Here is a 14,308-nt window from a genome sequence, read left to right on the forward strand (position 1 = left end):
AATAAAAATCAGAATCTGTCTGTAAGCTGCAGGACAGACATGAAAGGAAACCTGAAAACTATAGGAAAATTATGCTTGGTGCATCTACACTAAACATTTTTAAAAGTTTTAAAAATTAAAATCCTTGATACCAATAACTATGCCTCTGGTTCCACCAAAGCTTTTTCTCCTAATGTAAATATTAGCAAACATTCAGTTCGGAGTCCCTCACCTTTCAACTATTCAGCTTGTGTATTTTGAACGTTTTTGTGTGAGCAGCTTTTACCTAGATCAGCTTATTAGCATGCTAATTATGCACAGGCCACTTAATTGGTGGATTTACTATAGACATCACACGCACTGTCTACATCCTTTCATACAGTTTATCATCATGTGCATTGCTACACATGAGGTAGACCTTTGGAAATGATGCTTATACACACACGCCCACACACCCTCACACACACACACACACATGAGCAGAAGGTAGCTCCCCTGCTGCTGTTTGTGTTGCTTTGACTTCGTTCTCCAGCACAAACAGAGCTTCCAGGTTCACGACGATAATCACTGCCTCCGTGAGATTAGCAGGCTAATTTACTCCTGGGTCATCAACGCCAGCCAAAACACAAACATGAACACATAGCAGCTTACCGCCAGCCGGTGCTCCCAAATCAAGTGCCAGTTGTACTTCCTCCAGCTGATACTGCAGTAAACACACTAATGAACACAAGAAAAAAAGATAGCTGCTCGTATCCGGTCATAATCAGCGGGCTGTTGGTTAGTGTGTTGGTTACTAGAAGAGTCTCATCCATGAGGTAAATTCACACATAGAAAGCTTTCCTTTATTAGCTTTGAGAAGAAAAGGGAAAAACTGGAATAGTAACCATGTATGTATTTTAACAAGCCTGTATTTTTACACTTTTGGCATTTGGCTTGCACAGGTTTGTAGAATCAAATCCTGTTAGTTTGGTTGGTAAAGATTGGTTTAGTTATTTTATTTTACAGTTATATTAATCGGATTCCAAAAAGTGTTAGCAACCAACAATTTTTCTTAACAATACTGAGCTCCGCTTCCACTCACTTGTTGCTGCACACTGCAGGAATATTCTCCTACTCTTCCCCATAGCATACATGACAAACTAATTGTATGCATTGGAAATAATTCCTGCTAATATCAGCTTAGGTAGACTTGTGACTCTATAGAGCACAGAATGGCTACATGGAACAATATTCTAAAAAAAAAAACAAAAAAACCCACTATTTGTAGGAGGCGTTTTATTCTATATTTTTGCTTAACTGTATCAAAATAACTAAAACATCCTAGGTTTATACATGGTTTTACAACCTTTAGGTCCTAAATTCATATTCATTTGACTCTGAGTACAGCTAGATCGTAAATTACATTTCATTATGTCTGAAACTGTAATTGTACTGTATTTTCATTTATTACTTCTCTCTCTGGATTTCAATTTTCTTCTTTTTTTGTAGAAATACATTCGCTTTAGTTGTCTTTCAAGTTGTGGAAATTAGGTATAAAGTTACTAATATACAAATGCCGCAAAGAAGGGAAACTCCAGAGCTAGTGGAAAGAAATCTTGCTGTTTTGTAATGTTGCATGCAAGAGAACCCAATTACGGTACCTTTACCATGTGACTGTATGTTGAAAGAGAAATGGCTTGAAAATAGGTTTCAATTATTTCCTATAACTATCAGTCATTGTACTATCAAGGTCATCGTACCATGAAAGTCTCTACAGGAGTCCTAGTTACCTGACATAGATCTTAAAACACCTTTTAGTTATAATTCCAACATGTTTTTATAATATTTATTTAATTAACTTCTTTCAGCAGGATGTTTTTAGTTATTTTTTACAGGACTGCACTATAATTTGTGAAAATGTTACGGCTAGCCAGTTTCATACACTTTATCACCTTCAACTCTGCTGCATCTAAGTCCACGTTACTAATAATTTGAATTTCAGAGATAATACTTTCAAATTGCTATATTTTTCCTCTTTCTAAAGCTCAGTTTTAAGTGTGAAATCTTCAGGATTGTAAGGAAAAACAATCAGTGGTTCAGTCAGTCTTCAGGGCAGGTTCAAGTAGCACAACACTTGACTTTTACAGCCCGGTTGAATCCGTCTTCTTGCTCTCTTCCCTTTTTATCTTCATGTTCTCGTCTCCACCTCTTCATTCCGTCAGTCAGCGGACAAACAGACACTGGTGGTGGGAGGAGGGGATGGAGAGAAGTGATAAAAGAGGACAAAGCAGGCATCATTCCCGCCTGCACCCATCTCATCGCTGCGTCAGCGCTAATGACTTAATGAACACTTCTCCGCCAGATTAGCCCTTGACAGCCCATCACACGCGCCGCCCCGTTAGCCTTCACGCCTGTCCGCGCAGTATTGTGTGTGCTAACCTGCCACCGCGCTAGTTGGCAGCTAGCTCCGATTGCCATCCTTGAGGAAGTGATTAGCGACAGTAAATGCTAATGAGTGCAACAAAGTGAAGAGCTGGCAGGACGCATATGATAAGGCAGTAGTGGGATGATGGAGCACGAGGAGGCAGGCGCAGAGCTGAAAAGAGATGAGCGGCTCACAGAAAAAGCCTAATTTACTTCCAAAGCTTAGGCCTAAAAGAACAAATGGAAACAGTGGCTAAATGGAGGCAAGTGATTTATTTTTTTTTATTTTTATACAAATAACGCAGACTCTGATAAAGAATGGATGGATGAACAATGCAGAACATGTTGAAAGACATATTTTACTCTTCAATAATTTATCTTGTCACATGAAATATATAGTTTACAATATTTATTATTTAAACTGGTTATGAAGTGCAGAATATTTGCTTTCTGTTTTTGCGTAAAGTTATAGAGTCAGCTCCTCTCACCAACACACGTAGGAAAAATGTCAGACAATTTTGTTCCTTAGGAGTGAAAAGGCATCATTTTCTTTATTAGTAAGAAAAAAAAAGACAATCACAAAAAACTGAGCAAATTTAAATTAAGCAAAAAAAATTTACAGTGCAATTTTATTGGTTTCACAATGATTAAAAAAATATATTTGAATGAAGTCATCAAGTTTCACTGCACAATTGGTTTACCAAGTCTAAGGTATTATTCTTTTTTAAAAGATTTTTAAAAAGATTTTGCAGTGGTATTATTGTAGAAATCTACATGATGAAGACGTAACATTACATTACATTGCTCTCACATTACACTATCCCTGTAAAGACATTATTTGCATGAACCAGACAGAGAATAACGGGTAATGTCAACTTTTATTCACAAGATTTTATTTGTTTTTTCTGCCATGACAGAATGAAGTTAATTTAGTCACCAAGTAAATGCAAAAATGGTTAGTAGTAATAAAAACAAGTGGTTCATGACCTGCTTGCTTGTGTAAAATCAGCAAGGTTCAGTGGACAAGGAGTGATAGAAAATGGAAAATCCAAATGTCAAATCCAGTAGCGTGGATATGGCAAGCCATTTGTGTATTTTCTTTACCTTATCATTTCGCAGTTGCTGCTGTAACTGCGAAATAATTTCCCTGCTGGGATGAATAAAGTAATTCTATTCTATTCTATTTTGTCTTTCTGTTTTGCTTCCTGCTACAGATATTTCTCAACACCTTGCATCCAAGCACAGGTGTTTGTTGTGAGTGAGAGGCATTGTTGAAATTTAGTTTACTTCAAAGTGGAGAGAGATGTTTTTTAATAATCCTTCTGAACAAACTGAGAAAAATAAGAATTTTTGTCTTTCTACTCTTTATTTTATACTTGCTGTACTTTCGTGTCAAAGTGCAAACCTAAACATGATTGCCTATACACTGATATCTGTCACTTACAATAGAGCTAGTCATTTGTTTAGATTTAAGTATAAATCCATCTCATGATTGGGGATTTCTGGAAACTGGCTCCCTCCCTGTATAAAGGTAGAGATCAGAAATGCTCTGAAATAACAGGTTACGGTTGGTTAAAATAAAATAACTTTCATTTTAGGCTGACACCTAATGTTCTTGTTTGTCGGCTGGATGTGGAATTGACTGGACCGCTAAATACCATGTTGCCACATCAACTTTGAAAAATGTTCACCTGCCTTTGTGTGACCATGGCTTTCACCCTTTTTACACAAAATCACCTGTTAAGGATGGGAATAATGTCAGTAATAAGTAAGTGCCATTCTAGCCCACATTTAACTGCAGGCTAGTCGTGTCATGATCGCACTCTCATTTGCGTCTCGAGACACAGACACCTCGTTCTGGAGGACAGTGGCTTGATAACAGGCCTGCCCATCTCCCCTAAACAAAGGAACGGGACGGAGGCAAAGAAAAAGAGGGGAGGGGAGGGGAGGGAGGTAAAATAAGTCAAAATGAGCCTCCTTGTCTCATCCTTCAGGTTTCCACTGAGCAAAGCGCTCGTTATTTTTTTCAGGGCTTAATTGGCTGGAAAGTGTCTGACATGCAAAGTTGGGGACATTAACAGGGCTGTGTGCCGCAGTAAATGGCAACGCAAAGTGACAGTTAAATTGTACCTAGAAGGAAATTATCCATCTTTCGACATCTTTAGCTCTTTTTAGGGGGTGGATCAGCGGGCGGAGAGATGGGGTGTAATTGCAACACCAGGCCCCCTTTTTTTTTTATTGCCAAAAGATTTTTTTTTTTTAAATCCCTCATTAGGAAGAGGGGATTATGAGAAAGTGTTTAATGTATAAAAGATGGGATGGATCGATTGGACATGCCTATTAGCACTCTTGTGTAAAAATCCTTAAATTCATCTTATTTCAGATTACCTTTAATTTGTGAATATTTCCTTGGTTTGAGAAAAGAAATTCACATACATAAATGTCTTAACAAAATCACCAGTATTACAATTATACAAACTGGTTTTGCCAGCAGAAAAGGACTTATCTTCTGTAATATTATGCAAGCTTGTAGATAAAATTGACCATTCCTGCTTACACAATGAATTTGATTTCTGTTTTCAGTTCAGCATATATTCTGGATTACCTTGTTGAAAAACCCCCTTGTGATCCATTTTCATTTTACCGGCTGAGGCCACCAGATTTATTTATTAGATTGCGTGCCATTTCAAAGAGTCAATGCTACCATGTTCTCTGAAGTTCTTAATCTTCCTGTGCATGTCTGTGAACTTGAGTTTCTTTGGCCTTCTTGAAGAGCAGACATTTTTCTTTGTGCTACAGTATGTTTAGTTCAGTTGAACTGCACCATTTCACTGAGATACTGATTTATAGAGGCAATGATGTTCAGGTTTTCATGTAGTTTACTCAAAAGAGAAGAACTGAAAAAAAAGAGTGATTTTTCCCATTGGTACATCAGGTTTGGTGTCCTTATGGTGTCTGAGAGATGAAGTATGCAAATTATCCCAATACTTCCAAGATAAACACCTGAAGACCTGTAGTGTGCCATTCTTTTCTTTGGTCCTGCTCCAATTATTTTCTGGGCTGTAAAACAAATGGAATTGGAACAAGACATGAAATTAACTTCTAATCGCGTCACAATTAAGTGATCAGTAAAGGGAACTGGGAAGTTTGAATTGGGACTAACGGGGTTCCTGTGGCTGATGGAAGAGAAACAGATCCTCCACCATACCCAACAGTGAGCATCAGTACTTTAACATACATTCCTCTTTTGCTTCATGCAAAACCTACAAAGAGTATTTATTGCTGAAACACTCAATCTTATTCACGTCTGACCAAAGCACACAGTTTCAATTAAAGTTCTGGTTGATTTTATCAAAACTTCACATGGTTGCGCTTATAATAGGACAGAAAAAGACTTGTTTTTTGTCCTCAAATGATACTTATGAAGACATGGTGTCACCAACACGAACATCATTTCAGTTCCCTAAAACTGAGCATTGGAGATTTTATTTCTACCACTGCATACTTCTATTGTATAATGAGAAGTAGTTAAAATACCCAGTGGTTAAAGAAATCTGAATCAGTCGGTTCATATTGATTATTAGGAGAAACACTAAAGCTCTAAAGAAATACTTGGTTATTAAGTATTTACATGGGTACATATGGCTAAGAGAAATAAAAGATAATTTTTTTTTTAGATATTTAACACATCTTTCGTATTGGTGTACAGTCGAGTGTGCAGGTATGAAACGACCCCATTAGATCCTCACAGAACAAACCTTAAGATGTTTAACTCTCGTCCCCCTCGCCGGTTTTGCTCCCTCTCGCCCGCTCCTCCTCTCCTTTTCCCAAAATCTCTTTGTCCCTCTTCTGCGCCGTTCAATCAGACTGTTGTGCGATTAAACAATCTCTTGACTGGCGCAGCTGAATAATGTTGTGCCTCTTCATTTCAATTAGCGCTCCTCTTTGCCTTCCCATCCCAATCATCGCCCCCGCCCGCCTCACCACCTCCATCCACTCCCGCCGCACAGAAGCCAGTTCCAAGGTCAAATGTTTCTTTTTTGCCCCCCTCTGGTGTTGTTGCTCGTTTCAGGGCGTGTTTTTGCATCTCCGCTTCTCTGATTGATTAGAGAAGAAAACACTTCAGAAATTACACCTGTTTGCTCTCAGCCCAACACTCACTCTTGTGTTTCTGCTCAGTCAGTCCTCCCCTCTGCCTCCCTCTCTCTCTACGAGTGCCCTATCTGCTTTGACCTCTGCGTGATTGACATGGTAATTACCCAATCAGCAGATTGATGGCAGCGCTGTCACAATAGAGGGGATTGAAGTGGTCTCTCGCGCACTTCCTCTCTTCTTCTCTCGTTATCCCTCCATCAGGAGCGAGTCCTCCCCTCGGCGCGCCGCTTTTGTTTGCTGCGAGGAAGACCGGCTATGAGAGAGGATGTCATGAGAAGAAGGGCGCGAGCTGTGAAAGGCAGAGTGGGGGTCTCTAATGTTGTTGCCATATTTGAGCTAAATTGCTCGAGTGAGGGCGTGTGGGGGGGTTCAGGTCAGAGTCGGTGCTGAGAGCTGACAGCGTGAAATCAGAAAGACGATGGCGAGAGGCGAGAAAGAGAAGTCAGAAAGGAAGTGTGAAGGTTGGGAGGGAAAAGGGAAATAAGGGATGAGGGAAGGTTGAGGAGGTTTTGGGTTGGACAAAGAAGGGAAAGTTGGAGGCCGTGCGGAGAGGGTAAAGATCAGCGGAGTCCTTTTATCTGCTGTATTGCTTCACCTCTAAAAGCCTGTCCATAGAGTCATTAGCCCCACCAGGACAGGTGTGTGTGAGAGCACGCGTGGTTGTGTGGGAATGATGTATTGAGGCCAAAAGGCCTCATCGCCCCGCAGTTGTGCTGTCATGAATTCAAAGAGCCTGTATTGTTGAGGCGGGTCATTGTGCTTGAATGGGAGGGCATGGGGTTAACGCCCCATGATACGCTCTTTATTCTCCACTGACACCGCTCTGTACATGAATGATTGGATGAACTCATTCTCACATTTTTCTTTTTTCTCTCTCTCTGTGTGTTTGTCTTCATGCCTGCAGCAAAGATGCGTCCGGAGCTCTCGATGCGTTGCTGGAATGTCACAAACTCTACAACCAGCTGCCGCGTATTCATGACGTCATTGTTGCTCTGGTGGAGAAAGGAGATACAGATTTATTGCAAAAAGGTAAAACGCCGACTTCTGATCTTTAGCTACATAGTAGAAGACGGCACATCCGTTTTGGAAATGGCACAAAAACATCAATGAAACCAAACTAGTTTGTTTGACTTTTCTTTTTTTTTTTTTTACTTTAAATTTCTCCATTTTGTTTGACTTTAAGGCAGTAATTACAATTATTATGAGATATTTATACAGTTTGACATTAAATCAGACAAATTGTTTCTGTTTTAGGTCATTTAGGATTATTTCGATTTTAAACCTTTGAATTTTCTCCAAATTCAAAGGTTTGTATACTTTAACACTCCTTTGCCTTTAGACTATGTTGTGAGCTGAGAATATAGTTTTGTAAACTAAATTTACATTTAATGGATGCACAGTTGTTGATGGATTTTAATGGAACATCTCAAACATAATGCTATTATAAGGAAAAATCTAAAATAAATCAGCTAATATGACCAAAGGAGAACTGTGGACCGCCATACGTCTGGTTCATCCTTGGGTACAATCTCTGTTTCAGTCTCTCAGTGCTGCTGAATAATCACATCATGTGTCTAGAAAACGGGTCTGCAACCTGCGGCTCCGGAGCCCAAAGTGGCTCTTTGGACCTTCCACGATGGCTCTTGATATTTGACAAAAATGTGCGGATCCAACCAATCTTAAAATTTAGATATAAAAAAAAATTATCTTAGCAGCTTTTAGATGGGAATGAGGGGTTTGCATAATATAAATCCTGCAATAAATTTCCACAACAGAAAGACACAAGTATTAGTAGTATTGCTTTTTATTTGTTTTAATAATTTTTCACAAGCATCAACATCGCATAGAAGAAAATGTATCAATCCTAATTTTGTAAATGTTTTATGTTTTTCTTTGTTTTAAAACCTAAAAACAGAAATAAAATGGTGTTTAAAAGAAAAGACCTCAAATTTCCTATAGTAGATATTCATTAAAAAAATTTTAAGTTGTCTTTTCACAAAAGATTATGCACCATTTCTGGCTTTAAATGAGTTTTACGTAGCTGGACTTGGAACAAAAACGGCTCTTTGGTTTATAGTGGTTGCACAGCCCTGATTTATCCATGCTTTCTCGTCTCTCTTATCCCAATCTTTTTCTTTTTTTAGTATTTGTGCTTGAGCTTCCCTCTTCTTTTCTCCTTCATATGTCCAAGATCCTCTTCCCCACCAAGTATGCTGAGCACATGATCCGCTATGAGGAGTGCACAGGAAATAAGTATAGCCCTTCCTCATGTTTAAACATTAAACATGAGAAAAATGAGAAAAGCTGCAACACAACCCTTTTCTTAAGCTAAGGTTAAGTTTCTACTGAATGAGTTTAACTAAAAAAGAGGCAGGATATTCATGAATGAGGGACACTTCCTCTCCCTTAATACTTTAAACTATATTATCCAACAAAACCTGACACCTGACCTGAGTAAATAAAAAACCCATATGGAGTTGGAGTGTGTGCCACTTCCTTTAGTTTCCTAGATCTAACCTGTTATATTGCTGTTGTGTTTGCGCCCAAAGTGCTCTTTCAGCTGTAGCATTGAACACGTGTTAACAGGTGCTAGGGAATCCAACAGAGCATAAGTGGCCCCGAAGGTCAGAAAGATTTAGCCCAGAGTCAAAGATGAAGCTACTCAACCAATCATATGTAGAGCAGCCTCTTTATACCTCCACGGCGGCGAGGTGAAAAATGTCAAGTCCAACATGCCGTTGGGGTCCAAGTGGCTCTGAGTGTGTAAAGGTTGAGGCCGCGCGGTGGAGCACCTCTTCACGTTTTTACTTTCGTGATGAATGCGGTCATCTCACCCTTAAAAACAAAGTAACTTTTACAACACCTAGAACAGAATTACAACTCGCTGTTAAACTCTTGACTCTTCAATGCTAAATTCATTCCCACTCCAAACTCTACGACACTAAACAGAGTCCAAACTGAGTGCCTTTCCCCCATTCTGTGGTTTTATAGTAAATAAGACAGATTTTATTTACACACAGAGGTCAAGCAGATTGGCCTACTATGACCTTTAACAACATTTTTGGTTGAATTTCAGGCTTTAGGTAGAGTGTGAGTGAAGGATGTAAAACATTTCTTCAATTTTAAATAGAAAATCACTTGGAAATTAAATGCAGTCAGAAACTTGTGTGCAAACTTGTCAGTGTTTGATTTACACTTCTGCATGATTTAGCTCCCAAAGCACCACATTATTCTGCCTTATGGACAGAGGGAAAAATGAGCAGTGATTACCTGCTGAATGTGCAGCTCCATTTGGATAACTAAAAACGTGCGTGTGTGGGGGCGTGTGCCTGTGTAAGCGTGTGTGTGTGAGGGTGCCTGTCTTGAAGCTGCTAAACAGAGATAGCCTGTAGCATTGAGCACAAGACCGTAGCAAGTTCACAAGAGGGGAGCTTAGGTTTACGTTTGGGAATGTTTGCGCTTGATCCAGAAGAAAACTACAAGCAGTTCTTTTGTGCCAGAAGATTGGAATCTGAAGAAGTTGTTGAAGCTTTTTTTGACCTGAGATGTCACCCACCTTCATCAAATTAAACAAACGTTTGTTCTATGTCTGTTCAGCAAAAATGATCGTTTGTCCCGCTATCATTTTACTTTTCAGAGGTCATTAAAGGTCAACCAGCCTCCAGCATTTACAAAAGCAGTTACATTTGGTGTCTATCAACTGTAGTATGCTACAAATATTTTTGATTTTCGAGATTAATCCTGGTGACCTCTGGAAAGTTTTTATTTTTCCTTCTAAATCTTAAAAATTATAACAGCACAATTTAACTGTACAAACCAGGAGAAACATGGCACAGTTGATAGCATATTTTGTTTGATTTTGCAAATGTGGACTGGCTGGTTGACCTCTGGCAACATTAATATCGTTAAAATGACAGTGACACAAACAAAGATTGACAGAAATTTCATTTAATTTGAAGAAGGTGTTTGGGGACAACTTCACTCAGGTGGTTTTTTGGTCCGTTTGAAGACCCTTTGGAGGCTTTTTTTTTTATTCACAGCAGTTCTTTAATGTTCCCCCTCCTTGTCCTCCTCTCTCTATTTTCAATTTTTCTTTAGTGACGGACTTTGTCAGCCAGGAGCGAGGAGAGATGATGATGCTTTATGATCTGTTCTTCGCCTTCCTTCAGACCGGCCGCTACCGGGAAGCTCGTAAGATCATTGAGGTGAGCACACATCTCTACAGACTGATGGTGATGATCAGAGCCAGACTGCTGGGTTTGAAATGAACTTCAAAAAAGCTTTTAGTTCCAGGGTGGAAACTAGAGTTTAGATCGGCCAATAAGCCTCGTGTCCAAACCCGATCCACGAGTCCAAAGTAAATCCAACGTGTTATTTTAGAAAGCAGTGTAACTTCTCCCGTTTTTAGTTTTTAACGTCTTCCAGCTCCATTTTGTTGCTTGTTACTGCACCCTACTCACTTCCTTTATTTCCTCAACATGTTAAACTGTTTGCTCCTCTATTTACACTACAGTAAGTAGATTAATGCAACTTTATATCGTGCATTCTTATTTGGCTTTCTCTGTGAACGTATTGCAGGCTCATTAAACATGCCACAGAAGCCCGACCCGACCATCAAGGAAATAATTCCAGCCAAAACCAGCTCGAGTTTCGTTTAGGGTCAGGTTCAGGCTAAACCCTAGTATAAACACATATCCTAGCTTTATATGTCTTTATACTAGGGTTTAAAGACATATAAAGCTAGACACGTTGCACTGAAGATTGTAAAAGTTTGAAAGTCATATATCATGGCCCCAAATCTGCCATCGATGATCTATATGAGTTAAAAAACACTAATTTTACCATCTTCAGAACAGTTATGGCCAAAATGGAGTTGGCATCCTTTTGTTTTGGAGTCATCTGACCTGAATTATGACATGAATATTTATATCTTTGTCCTCTCAAGTCCCGCTATAAGCCCCCTAGATTAGTGTGAGGAAAAAGCGAGAGGCACAGCGAGCAGATAAGAAGTGATTTTTCACATGGATAAAACCAGAGGTCATGGAACGGAGAGCAGCCACACACAGAGATTGATGAACAGATGAAAAGAGGGATGAGCCCGACATTAGAGGGGGAAAAAAGAAGACAAGGCCATTAACGCTGTGATTAGGATGAGAACAAAGCGGAGGAAGGCATATCTGACCTCTTGATCTCTTGTCGTGGTGCGCTCTAAAAGACGGATTTGTGCCTCTTGAGGATTCAAACCCTCTTAGATGTTATCAACATGTTGTTGCTGCAGCTCTCATTCCCCTCATGCTGGATTATGTGACTGCTATCCTGCGTCTAATATCAACTACATGCCAATGATGTGGGAGATTGTTGATGGCTAGGTGACCTAGTCGAGGACCGGAAGGCGGTGATTCGAATCCTGTTGAAATGCTGCTGAGATTAAACCCTCTGAACTGCATGTTTAGTGAAAAAACATTTTAGTTGATGTTTACTCATGGATAGATATGAAAAAGCATAATTAGCGTAATTGACTAGCAATTTTCTCATTTAAAATATTCATCAATTTCAAGGGTGTTTATTTAGAAAAAAGTTCGGTGCAAAGTGTTCTGCTTATATGTTAAAACCATAAAACATTGTATATTTTTTAGCCATTTTACAGTAATAGTGGGGACATGAATTGGTGACACTTTTCTGTTTGCCATCAATAACTTCTGTAGACAATATGTTGGAGTGGGAAAATTTGAAAAAGTATTAAATTTGATTTGATCACTTTCTAAATCTGGATAAATGCCTGAAGGAAAAGGAAAAACAGAGTTCCAAAACTGACAGGAAAAATGTAGAAAATTGATTGACTGTAGAATTGTCATAAAATACTACTACTTTAGTTTTTGCTTTCTAACACAGTACTTTAGCAATTAGAGGCTTAGTAGCTTCTTTATAGTGCGTGCCATATTTTTACAGAGATAAGAAGTGGTGAGTTTCTTTTTTTTTGCTTTACTAAGCATTGAGGGTAACTTTAATTTGAACATGGTCACTTGCCTCGGCAATGGTGGGAAAATGTATTAAGTTTTCTGCTCAGTAGCTCTGCAAACAGGAAGCTGAGCAGCTTGGAGAGTGAAAGCGAAAGCAGGTTAATCTACACAAGCATCTATACAGTTGAACAAAATGATATTTAATTAATTATAGAAATATGTGGGAGATTTCGCATCTTTTTTTTGATGCTTTAACCTGTAGCTGGCATTTCTCATTTCTTTCTAAGAAATCCAGATCAAAGGATGGATAGAAAGGCACTGGGGGTGCTGTTGTGGCATTGGGTTTTTAAGCATCACCCCTGCTCCATTGATGCATTAGTCGAGGACTAATGCAGGCGTCGCAGGTTTGATTCCCGGCCTGGTGACCTTTGCCGCATGTCTTCTCTCTCTCATTACCTTACTTTCCTGTCATAGCACTTTCAAATAAAGGCCACCAAAGCCAAAGAAACCTTTAAAAAATACAAATCAGCACTTCTCCCTGTCAAAAGATGTTCAAGTTAAGAGTGGGAGTAATGCCACGCCCAATCGCCTGGGTAATGCCAGGGTAACGGGTCCAAGAGGGTAATCTCATTCATGATCCATACAGTATTTCATGACAATGGGTCAGAATGTAGATGGGCCTCTAAGTTGAGAGCTTTTTTATTTTTCACAACAGCAGCACCTCTATTACTGCAGACAAAGCTCCGATTCGACTGTCCGTTTCCCGTTTCATCCCAACATTGTAAACAAGACATATTTAAAAAACCAACAATCAATCTTTTCTGGTCGACAATTGGATGAGTGACCGCAGTCCATAAAACTGAAGGCTGAGTTCATATCATAAACCTATAATCCTAAGTAAATGGATTGGGGTACTAGTACTAGTACTAGTACTAGCATGCTAGTACTTAGCTTTACTAGCATGCTTAGATTTCCTAAAGACTGAAAACATTTCCAAATCTTACATGCTTTGTAACTGACAAAGGTTTAAAGATCAAAAAACCTGATTTCTGAGTTTCTACTTGAGCTGAAAATCATCTTATTCGGATCATAAGATGATTTCTCAGTGCATTCCTAATGTAAAAACCCCCACTAAGGTTTGCCTAATTAGGCCCGAGCAGCAAAGCGCTGCGAAGGCCTATTGTATCTGTAGTGTTTATTATTATTATTATTATTATTATTATTATTATTATTCTGCCCCCCCAAAGAGGCGCCTTTTTGGGGGCTTTATCATATTCAAAAACTCACCAAACTTGGCGGGCGCGAATAGAAAAATTCAAAATTTTGAATTTTAAGGTTGTCGCAAAAATCGCAAAGAAAATTGCTCAACGCCGGCAACTAGCAATTTTCTGTTGACACAATGGTATGAACATATTTTATCGTAGAGACATGAAATTTGGTACACTTGTAGAGCTCACCAAAAGACTCAGAACTTACATTTAATGTTATAAGCCAACTATCACAGGAAGTCGGCCATTTTGTATTGAAAGTCCATTTTTTACCTCGATTTTGACGTTTACAGCCTTTGTATTTGATCGAACTCCTCCTAGGGATTTTGATTGATCGGCTTCAAACTTGGTCAGTCTGATCATAAGGCATGTCTGATTTAAAGTTATCAAATTGGTGAGTTTTGGAGCATGTTGAAGGGAGGTTAGCAGGGGTCAAAGTTCACCTACTCGCCATGAAACACGAAACTCTTATATTTCCTATACAAAAACACATAGAGGGACCAAACTTTCAGAGATTGATGGTCATCGGGTGCCCTACAAAAC

At 39.1% G+C, this 14,308-nt stretch overlaps 1 protein-coding gene across 1 annotated transcript in view; it reads left to right on the plus strand.

Moving 5' to 3' along the window:
* The window catches only part of lrpprc (leucine-rich pentatricopeptide repeat containing), a 71,338-nt gene that overhangs the window by 29,044 nt on the left and 27,986 nt on the right, over positions 1–14,308 (plus strand). The window contains exons 24-25 of the mRNA XM_028007357.1: positions 7,442–7,566; positions 10,636–10,742. Of these exons, the coding sequence (XP_027863158.1) occupies positions 7,442–7,566; positions 10,636–10,742 (232 nt within the window). The remainder of the gene's footprint in view (positions 1–7,441; positions 7,567–10,635; positions 10,743–14,308) is intronic.

The sequence above is a fragment of the Xiphophorus couchianus genome, chromosome 22 (assembly GCF_001444195.1).
Source record: "Xiphophorus couchianus chromosome 22, X_couchianus-1.0, whole genome shotgun sequence".
In the NCBI taxonomy this organism is placed as follows: Eukaryota; Metazoa; Chordata; class Actinopteri; order Cyprinodontiformes; family Poeciliidae; genus Xiphophorus; species Xiphophorus couchianus.